This window comes from Myotis lucifugus, unplaced genomic scaffold, assembly GCF_000147115.1.
Source record: "Myotis lucifugus unplaced genomic scaffold, Myoluc2.0 scaffold_364, whole genome shotgun sequence".
Taxonomy (NCBI): Eukaryota; Metazoa; Chordata; class Mammalia; order Chiroptera; family Vespertilionidae; genus Myotis; species Myotis lucifugus.
The window spans coordinates 591,950-603,261 of NW_005871412.1; the positions used below are offsets into that span (position 1 = coordinate 591,950).

Consider the following 11,312-nt stretch of genomic DNA (forward strand, 5'->3'; position numbering starts at 1 on the left):
CCGATTGGGGGGTTGGGGCACCGCCCCCTGTCACACTCAAGTTCAGGGTCGATGGGGAGGTTGCGGTGCCACCCCCTGTCATGCACAGAGCAGGGCTGATCAGGGGGTTAGGGCGCTGCCCCATGTCACTCACAGAGCAGGGTCAATCAGGGGGTTGGGGAGCTCCCCCCTGTCATGCACAGAGCAGGGCCGATCAGGGGGTTGAGGAGCTCCCCCCTGTCACTCACAGAGTAGGGCCGATAGGGGAGTTGGGGCACCGCCCCATGTCACACACAGAGCAGGGCGGATCAGGGGGTTGGGGCAGGGCCAATGGGGAGGTTATGGCTCTACCCTGTCACTCACAGAGCAGGGCCCATCAGGGGGTTGGGGCGCTGCCCCCTGTCACTCACAGAGCAGGGCCCATCAGGGGGTTGGGGCGGTGCCCCCTGTCACTCACAGAGCAGGGCCCATCAGGGGGGTTGGGGCTCCGTACCCTGTCACACACAGAGCAGGGCCCATCAGGGGGTTGAGGAGCTCCCCCCTGTCACTCACAGAGTAGGGCCGATAGGGGAGTTGGGGCACCGCCCCCTGTCACACACAGAGCAGGGCCGATCAGGGGGTTGGGGCGCTGCACCCTGTCACACTCAGGGCAGGGCCAATGGGGAGGTTATGGCTCTACCCTGTCACACACAGAGCAGGGCCCGTGGAGAGGGGGGAGTGTTGGGGCGCCGCACCCTGTCACACACAGAGCAGGGCCGGTCAGGGGGTTGGGGAGCTCCCCCCTGTCAAACACTGAGCCTCAGGGCAATCAGGGGATTGGGGAGCTCCCCCCTATCAGGCACAGAGCAGGGCTGATCAGGGGGTTGGGGTGCCTTCCCCCTGTCACGAACAGAGCAGGGTGGATAGGGAGGTTGTGGCCCCACCCCCTGTCACACACAGAGCCGCAGGGCGATCAGGGGGTTTGGGCGCTGCCCCCTATCACACTGATCCCAGTGCCGGGAGCCTCGCTGCTCCGCTGATCCTGGTGCTGGGAGGCATATTATCCTTTTACTTTATAGAATAGAGGCCTGGTGCATGGGTAGGGGCTGGCTGGTTTGCCCTGAAGGGTGTCCTGGATCAGGGTGGGGGTCCCCACTGGGGTGCCTGGCCAGGCTGGCTGAGGGGCTGAGGGCTGTTTTCCGGCTGGTGAGTGACTAAAGCTTCCAACCGCTCCTTGTTTTCTTTTTTTTTTTTATTCTGGGCCAGCTTTAGCTCTGAGGCCTTGCTGCTGAAAACATCGATACAATGTTTCGGTCCTCCTGGATTTCAGTCCGGCTGGTTTCTGGGGTTTTGTTTAGCTTCTTATTTGCAACATAGTACATAGTTGCTTAGAGTTGCAGCTGAGAGGCCGGCAAGTGAGGCGGGGAACGTTGGAGTCTGCAGCAAGCAAGCCTCATGCTTGCTTCAGTGCCTGGCTGCCGGCCGCCATCTTGGTGGACAGTTAATTTGCATATAATCACTGATTAGCCAATGAAAAGGGTAGCGGTCGTACGCTAATTACCATGTTTCTCTTTTATTAGTGTAGATAATTAGAAGCCTGATGCACGAAATTAATGCAAGGGCCGTGGCCCTGGCCCCCGCCTGCTGCCACCACAGCCAGGGGCCTCTGCCACCTCTGCCACAGCCCCGCCTGCTTGGCTTACCTGGAAGGAAGGACATCAGGAAGGATGTCCAGTCTAATTAGCATATTATGCTTTTATTATTATAGATGGTCACATTATTAAGACACAATATCCTAATTGTTCATTCAATTATCATTCCAATTTAAGAGTCTATAAATTAATGAAGGGTACCTTGATAATAATACCCTAAAATATAGCTGTACATAAATTATTTAAATAGTATGAATGTATCATTGTCATCCACCTTTAACTGACATCATCAATATATTTAAAACCAATTTAATGAACTAGAAGACTTGAAAAACACTAATGTGGTTTATCAAAGTTCCAAACAAGTCAGAACTAAAACCCAGAATCAAAACACATTCAGCTTGCATACACTAGTTAGACAAAATATATATAAAACGTCTTCCCATAGTACTCAGAATTCCAGGCCATTCCCGTATCTGATTATTCTCTCCCTTAATACTAAGTCTGAGCCCAGCATGAAAAAGACTTAGGACTCTCAGGAACTACTGAGTCTTACTGGAGTACAGGGCTGAACTAATGTATTCAACAATTCAAAATAGCTTTGTCCATTTAATGTAAAGTAATAAATCTGAAATTTGAAAACAAACAAACAAACAAACAAACAAACAAACAGGTAGTGTTCTGCTTAACTGCAACCACACCAATTCCTTCTCCCAATTTTTATTTAGTTTTTGTAGAGTTTTTGGTTTCATGTTTTTTTCACCTAATGAATGCATTCTATCTCTATGCTGTTTCACTCCATATTTGCTGATATTCCAGGCCCTAGGCCACATTGTCATAACTTGATTAAATCTGTCCCAGCCTTTATTAGATTTTAGAGGTGTGTTCCTTGTTTCAATGTTTTACCTTCTGAGAAATCATCCTTGAATGCAGGCTAAGTGGCTTTAATATCATTTGAGAAAAGGGCAAAAAGAAAATGGCCTCACCAAATATAAGCTTTTAGATTTGCAGGTAAACATCACTCTTATTAGTGCTTCTCTTATCAAAGAAAAACACAACAATAAGTGGTAAACAAAATCATAAATAACCCTCTATATTTTTATCCCCAAAACTATTGACTTGGCTGCTATCACTGGTAATACTTCTCATATTGATTGTTGCAGCACTATTTTGACTGCAGCTAAAACATCACATGAACACTGAACAATAGAACCAGGTAAATATGCCATAGCTGTTCTTATACTATCCCTACAAACACCATGAATTGAGGTCAAATGGAGACTGGGACATCTGCAAGAATAAGTTGCCACAGAACAAAATTCAGTCTCAGCATCCAGCCTCAGCAAGAGACATGGGAGCCTTAAGGAGAGAATTAGCATTCTTCCCCAATCACCATTCTAGCATTTAGAAATTCTATTGCATGAGAGACCCATATAAATGAATCTTGTGTTTTTTACCTCCCCGTCACCATCCCCCAGGATTGTGGATTGGTCTAAGATCAGGTTCTTAGAAAGCGGCACAGCTAACTCACAATGAATGGCAGAGTTTTGTGGGGGAAAAACATCAAGCAATTCCATTGCAGAGACTGAACAGACTATCCTGGAGTCTAAGGAGAAATCAACCTTGTGGGAAAGTCAGCTGTGACTGCGAAAAGAGTTTCCAAAATCGATGCTATTAAAATTCTTTCTCCAAAACCTAACATAATAATAATCATAAAAAAGATGTTCACAAAAACTGAAATGCAAAATTGTCATCAATTTTGGCCTTCTTTCTGCATTAGCTGAAAAGGTTAGAAACATTTAAATTCTGTCACTTTAATTGGGCAAAAACACTCCATTGGTCCCATTCAATGGCAATTCAATTATTCTCTGTGTTTAACTTGAGCCAAGGAAGAAATTCTCATGTTGCCAGCTTTGTCAAGGCATACTTATAAATGATAACAGCAGGGCAGGAAAGAATTATAAGAAAGGAAAGTGATGGCTGAACAATCTTTCTGGTTCACTTCCATACAAGAGCAAAATAAAAACCTTTGTTAATGTCTACAAAGGTAAGTAGTAAGCTACACCATGCCTTTAATGCAATTGTGACTGTGTTGTGTTTCCAATGCAGCAATAGTTTGACTCTGTCTTCAACTTTGCACAAGAGTACATGGTCTTGGTATACATCACTGTGTTTATATCTTGTCCCCACATCTAAGACCCCTGCAACCCTTTACCCCTCTGGTAACTGGGCTACCAGGCTTAGGGATTTCTAAGTACTTTTTTGTTTCCATGCGAACCAGCATACTAATCTGAAAGTGTAATTTGGCCTTAGATTTTTTTCCTCTTCATTACATGCTTGAAGCATATGGTAGCAGGGTTTAATAGGCTGCGAAATATATCTTTAATACCCCTCCTCTCTTGAACCGCCTAGCTTGCATGTCATGCTCAGCTCTAGAACACCATTCATCCATCTCTTCCTAATTATAATCTTCCTACCCAAGATGTTTCTATTAAGAATGTTGGAAAGATTAAAGTTGAAGAAATTTTAGAAATAGGTGATCCATAATTAAAGCTATTTTCACTAAAGAAACTTTAGGAAGATGAAACTGTCAAAAGAAGATTAAAAGTTGAAGCTAAAAATAGGTCATAAATTCTCATTTATGTGTTGACCCGGAATACCCTAGAACTTGAGACAATAGTAAAAGGGGGGAAGAAGAAGGTGAAAGAGAAAGATCACCAAGGTCTGGAAGAAAAAGCTGGAACTTTTTATCGATCTTGTTCTTCCAAGTTTAGAGGAGTAAGCATAGTCATGTTTTGTCCTGGACCAGAACATGTGTAAATTGTCGCTTTGAAAAATTTACTATCACTTTTATAAGTTTTTATTAAAATGTAACTATCACTTTTAAAATAGCCCTCACCCTGTAAATATGGAAGTAACTTCAATTGTTGAAATAAATGCTAAGGAGTCTGTAAAGATTATTCCTCTGTGAGTTATAAGGAGCATCGCCCAAAGGCTGTGGTCTCAGAAGCCCCTGGAACAATAAAAGGCCATGTCAAAAAAAAAAAAAGACACCTGGTAGGAAAAGCTTGACAGGATAAAAAGGATGCATTTCCATAGCAAGAAAGCTCAGATCTTACCTCCCTAACTAAATTCCACAGGAGAGAATGTATGTGCGCACCCAAGAAAGCATCCCCACCTTGACCACTTCAGCAGAGGGCACTGCTGTGGTTGGGATATGTCACACCTTCTTCTAGCGTAGAAGCATATTGTCTACTCTTGGCTTTTCAGTCAATTGACTAAGGAAGTCTGGGCCAGTTTTTCAGTCTCTATACGTTATCACTGTCTCCAACTCTGAAACAAATGGACCAGTGCTGAGGTAGCACTTGCCCAGGAGAAAGGCTACCATGGAAGAAATTGTTTCTTCTCCTCCTTCTTTTCATAACATTTAAAATTGTCAATTTGGCAATAAATTGACATTGACCTTAACATTTAAAAGTGATACATCTGCAGAAATTTCCACATTCACAAATTCACACACACAAAAAAACCACTCTTGAAAACAAAACAAAACAATACTATTATTCATTACTAACTGACTCACTCCAGCCTCTCAGAGTGTGGTATTCATTTGTACTACAGATGTCAGATATATTTTCTCATTTCACTTTCACAATGATCCTTTGAGGCTGCTGTTTTTATTACTGCTATTGTTTTTAACTATTCCAAATTAAAGTGGCAGAATTTAGGAATGATTTGCAAATAGTCAACAAAACAAATATGAAATGTGTGAATGCTGAGGGTCCACTGCATCCAGAAGAATCTGAGGAGAGAAGGCTGGAGTCCATCTCCCTTCAGGCAGTGGCACCATCTGTCCCTGGAACTGGCTGCCTACCTTCCTTGGCCCTCTGTGCGGTGGATGCTGGTGTGCTCTGGGCACAGTACACCGCCCGGGTCTGGATCCCACCTCCACACACGGGTCCCGTCACAGGCCAGTGGGGGTCCTGCTGCTCGAGGAGGAGAGAGACTTGGCATTCTTTCCACTCAGAAGTCCTCCAGGAATACCTGTTTGGTTTGATTTATTTAAAAGAAGAAGAAGAAGTAAGGAAAATATAAAATTCTAAAGAAAACTTAAGTCATGACACCAAGTGTGCATAATAATCTCTCTTTCTAGGGCCAAATCATTGCCTATGGGTAAGGAAGCCCACTGGCGTGGAACACTAAATCCCTTTTATGTCCTAGAGAAAAACCATCTTAACCAGATGAGGTTAAGGAAGGAACTACGGATAAACACTAGAATGTTCTCAGCCTTGAAGCTATAAGAGTAAAGAATTAGGAGGAGTTGGAAACCACATGAGCCTCATTCATAGCAGCTGCACTTTGTAATGGGGCCTCATTTCACAACATACTAGATAACTTGGTGTGAAATTTGGCCTTTCTTCTTTTAATTAATAGGATACTGTTTGAATGTGTGGAGCTGGGAATATATTAATTTTAATGGACTGAAATGACCTCCAACTTTTTAACTTTCTTGATAAAGGAAAGTTTTTCTACCTGTTTGACCCCACTGGGAGAAAGGTTGCACATATTAAAAAATTGAGTTAATGAAGTTTACCTTTATTTAATTGATGGGTACTTTTTTTACATGTGCTGACATGCTGTTATTTACACTTACTTAGCAGTATATCCTGTGGCTTATAACTAGTTAAGATACATACTAAGATAAAAACATACAAACATAAACACACACTCAAATAAGAAATGAAAACACAATGGACTCTGTATACATCTGGCAGAAAACAAAACAACCGTAACAACACTACGCTCATACCTGAAGAATTATTTCGGACAGAATTTCCTTTTGCAGGTTACCACAGCATTCCCCAAGCCCACAATATTAATATAATTCCATGGCATTCACATAAATATCAACAGAGTCATTAACTTCTGGAACAATAAATGAAACCTAAGAACATTTTCATATCTGCTATCCCATATCAGATTTCAGGAAAAAACTCTCAGCTTTGTGACTGTTTAAAAGAAAACAAATGGTAATAAAATAAGCACGTGTCGCCAAGGCTCAGGCCTAATGGAAAGGATAAAATTTAAATCAAGCAACAGATGTTGAAATCAGGAGACCAATCTCTAAGAAAACCTAATGGTGACTGAACTCAGAATAGATGTCATCATTCTACAAGGTTTGAAAGCCCTGGCCAGTTTTTCTCAGTGGTTAGAGTGTTGGCCTGTACACCAAAGGGTTAAGGGTTCAATTCCCAATCTATCAGGTACTTTGGCTGAGGGTTCGATCCCTGGCCCAGGTTAGGGCACATGTGGGAAGCAACCAATCAATGTTTCTCTCACACTGATGTTTTTCTCTGTCTATCCCCCTTCTTCTCTCCCTTCCACTCTGAAAATCAATGGAAAATATCCTTGGGCGAGGATTAAAAAAAATAATAATAAAGTAAAAAATAAAAGGCTTGAAAGCTGAGAATCATTAGTCTTGTGAAAAGCCCACTAAAGAAAGAAGATCTGCATAAACCATTGCAGTTTGTTGTAACACAACTCTTCTCCCTCTGCTTTGCTACTTCCCTTTCGTATGGTTTTCAAGGCTTGGAAATGAGTGGGCTGGGCAAGAGTTTAGAGAACAGAATGTAGGTCCTGCTTATGCCAGTGAACATAGACAATTATACCTTCCTAATTCCTGGGCATGAGAGACCAGGAGAAGTTTGGTTCTCCCCAAAGGTAGTCCTTCTCCAGGGGTGAAGCTCCTAAGCCCTTTCTAACTCGCTCAGAGTTGCCTCCTGACTCATATTCTCTATGGCCACTCAAGCCAAGGCTAGTTCCTCCTGCCTCTGAGCCTTAGGGCACAGGTGGCTCTGTATTCAAGGTCAAGACACAATGATGCAGGGGTGTGCTGCAGTGGATGGTTACTCATTTCAAACCCTCTACCTACCAAGGTTCCCTGGAATAGCTCTCTGGCTATGAAGGAGGGGGTAAGCTGACTCCCAGGCTCCTATGACAGCAAATAAGAGGCAAAAATATGGTAGTGTGGTGGAGGTGACCAGCATGCCTCAGGGTCCAACTGACGTAGGCCTTGCCACTTAGTTACTAGTCATGTGACTTTGGCCCACCTCTGTTTTCTCATCTGTAAAATGGGAGTAATAACACAAATGTTGAACCTGGCGTATAATAAATATTCAATAAATATTGATTCCCTTTCTTCTTATGCCCTTCACATGTGCCTTTTGCCCACCCGCTGCCACAGGAAACACACACATACACACACAATTCACATTTTAGGTATGAGGATTTCATTGATTTTATCAATAGTCCTAATATTAGGGACTCAGGAATGTCATTGTGCAACTTCCAGCAACTAAAGTTCGGCAAAGAGCATACTGATAAAAGAAATAATGTGCAGAATTACAGCAAGTCACAGTCATCGGTTCGCTTGTTTGAGAGGAATGGCCCCTGCTGTAGGAATTGCCTTTTCAATTCATTTCCCATGACCCTACAAGAATTAGCCATGGAGGAACTTTGGAAGTCATTCTAGAGAAAAATGAAAAGGAAAGTTTAATGACTTTAGTTTTGTATAAGGTGACAAAAACGCTGTTGGTAGCTCGTTAAGCAAAGACACACAAATTCCATTCAGTCGCAAATGACAAATTCTCTAAAGAAATATAAGACATTTCTCACTGTGGCTCCGAGATAGCTTACCACTTCAGAGAAAACACCACCCAGCAAGTGGCAGAGGAGGAAGCCTGCCAGTAAAGGACTTCTAGGTTCCTTTTGAAAATGAGGGTCATTTCATAGTCTTTTCTCATCCTTTTATCTTTATTTTTTCAAAAGCACTATCTCCGTTTAGTCACAAATCCCCCAGCAGTCATGCAAACCGGTCATCCTGAACTCCACCGACCTGGGCAAGTGTCTCCAGGATCTGACAGAATGAGACATCAAAGGAGTTCACTCAGCTCCAGGTTACTGGCTTTCTCCTTTAGAAGCCCTTGCAGTGACAGTCCTGCCGCCTCTGAACAACTTGGCTTTGCCACCGTCTGGGACACTCTCTTTAACGGCTAAGTCTGTGCCAGAGACCAGGTCCTTTCCACTCTCTCTCCCAACTCGGATGCCTTTCAACACATCCTCATCTTGTCCTTCTGCTCGGGAGGGAAATTCGGGGATTCTCAAAGGCCAGAGTCCTACCTCCTCTGAATGAGCAATACTTTGAAATCGATTGTGGAAATGCCTCAAGTAGAGCAGAGGGCCATGAAATGAATGAAATTAGATCACCTCACAGTTCCTTACCAATATGACTGTGTAGGAGCCATCTGCTCTTGTCAAAGGGCTCAGCTGAACAGGATGGATAAGGCATTAACTTATTTGGGCTACTAAGGTATCAGAACATATCCCCCAAGTTAACAACCAGTAATGTCTGCCTGCTCACTGTGTGGCAGATCAGTCACTAACAAATTTAGGTGCATTACTTCATTTAATCCTCCTAACAACCCTATCAGGAAAATATTATTTCCCCCTTTTTATTATTTCCCCCTTTTAGAAATGGGTGAATCAGCATAAAAGTTTAGTAATTCTTCTAAGATCACATAATTAAGTAAGTGGAAGAGCAGGACACAAAGTCAGATTTGTCTGATTCTAAAGCACATCCTCTTAATGAAATGACAGTCTGGCAGATTAAAATAGTGAATGGCAAACCAATGAAAGCTGATCAGAGGATACAGGAAGCAAATTCAGCTATCAGCCTTGTCACTATGAGGACAATCAAATGTTAGTCTGGGTCTGAGAAAGTGTTTTCTAGACTTAAGCAAAACAAAAATCAAAACAAAACCAAAAAAAAAAAACACGCACAATAAATCCTCTGTTGGTAAAAACTAACCAATGACATTTTGCATTGAAAACACAAAAGCAATTTGAGAATATTTTATAGTCAAGCATTTTATAATTAGAGCACTGTGGTGACACTGGGTCAGATTTTAGTACATTCAAGAAATAATTACAAGTTAATGAGAGAAATAAAATATAATCCAAATAAAAGGATCTATAAATACAAAAGTTGAAATTCCCACTAAAAATTATAGCAAACTTTTTTTTTAATGCCATTTCAAGGCCCTGCAAACAAATTCCCCACATGTCTCGCTGTTGATTCTGAATCTTAGATAAACTTGCCATCATCCAGTCACTGAAAAGAACTCAAGTGCCCCCACTATAGTGAGAGAGTGTACAGCCACTCTGGCACTCTGGAACCCCAAACCTCTGAAAAGGGGAATGCTGATAACTCAAATATTGAATACACAGGGAAAACAATTCATACAAGGACATTGTTGTTAACATAAGTATATGTATGACAGACTGAAGGCAGGAAGAATGTAAAAGTCAGGACTCCCTAGAAAAAGAAACAGGCCTGTCCAAAAAATAAGTGAATCACTTAACCATGTGTTCATTTGTCCTTTCTTTCAATAAGTAATTATTGAGCTCTAACTATGTGCCACACGAAATTTCAGACAATAGAAACACATAGTAGTGAGCAAGACATTGACCTTGGAAAGGTTATCTTCTACAGAGGCAGACAGAGAAATGCATCAAGACACAACATGGCCTCAGCTAATGCAGGGAAGAGAGACAAAGAGAGCTATTTCAGTGCCATGCCCAAAGGAGTCCTCAGAATTCTGAATAAAATGACGGGGTGAGTACAGGAGTAAGCAGGCAAGCAATTTTCTAGGCAGAGAGAACAAAGATCCCAGGGAGAGAGAGCGCTTGGCATTTCTAGGAAAGTACAGAAACCAGTGTGATTGGGACAGGTGAGTCAAGATGGGAAGATCATAGGAAATGAGGTGTGGTCAAGAGCCAGGGTACAGAGAGCCTTATCAGCCATTCTAAATACACTAGGAAATTGTTGGAAAATTTTGAGGAGAACAATAATATGATGATGCAATTTCAGCTTTAAAGGACCACCCTAACTACTGAGTGAATAAACTATGAGGAGGTGAAAGGGAGGGGACAAGTTTAGAGGCCTTTGCTGGTTCAGAAAAAAAGATAGTGGCTTCCACTGGGATAGTCATAGTCAATGTGGTGAGAAGGGATCATATTCTGGACATTCTGTGAAGGTAGAGACGACCTTCTATTGACTTAGATGTGGATGGGAGAGAAAGAGAGGAGTGAACAATGCTCCCAAATTGATTTTACCCTGAGTATTACAGCACGATTTCTTGGCACTAAATTATTAGGTGAGACAGCCCAGGCATGGGGACAAGAACCCAATCATCAGGGAAACTAGGTAGTATAACCCTGAAATTCAGTTTTTCTTCATTTACCTCCTAGAATCTGCTTTCTGAATCATTTTTTCATACCTAAAACTCATCAACCAATTTCATAATATGTTCCCATACTTTTGGCCTACTCCTAAGGAATGGTCAGTAAATATATTCACATTATACATCTATATATATAAAAAGCCAGCAACCAGAACGCCAGAATGACCAAAACAACTGGTCGCTATGATGCCCACTGCGGCCAGTGGACCAGCCTGATCGGGGAGTGGGGCTGGCCAGCCAACCTCCCTCGGCCCCTCCTCCCAGCAGGCCCTGCCCCTGATTGGCCTCTCTCACCCCAATCGAGGGCAGGGTAGCAGGCCAACCTTCCTGTGGCCCTTCCCCACCCTCTCAGCCCCACCCCCAATGGGCCCACACACCACCCTGATCAGGGGCAGGGCTG

The 11,312-nt window shown here is 42.8% G+C and overlaps 1 protein-coding gene across 1 annotated transcript in view; it reads right to left on the minus strand.

Moving 5' to 3' along the window:
* The window catches only part of THSD7B (thrombospondin type 1 domain containing 7B), a 720,951-nt gene that overhangs the window by 517,766 nt on the left and 191,873 nt on the right, over window positions 1-11,312 (minus strand). The window contains exon 4 of the mRNA XM_006101466.3: window positions 5,485-5,654. Coding sequence (XP_006101528.3) covers window positions 5,485-5,654 — 170 coding nt within the window. The remainder of the gene's footprint in view (window positions 1-5,484; window positions 5,655-11,312) is intronic.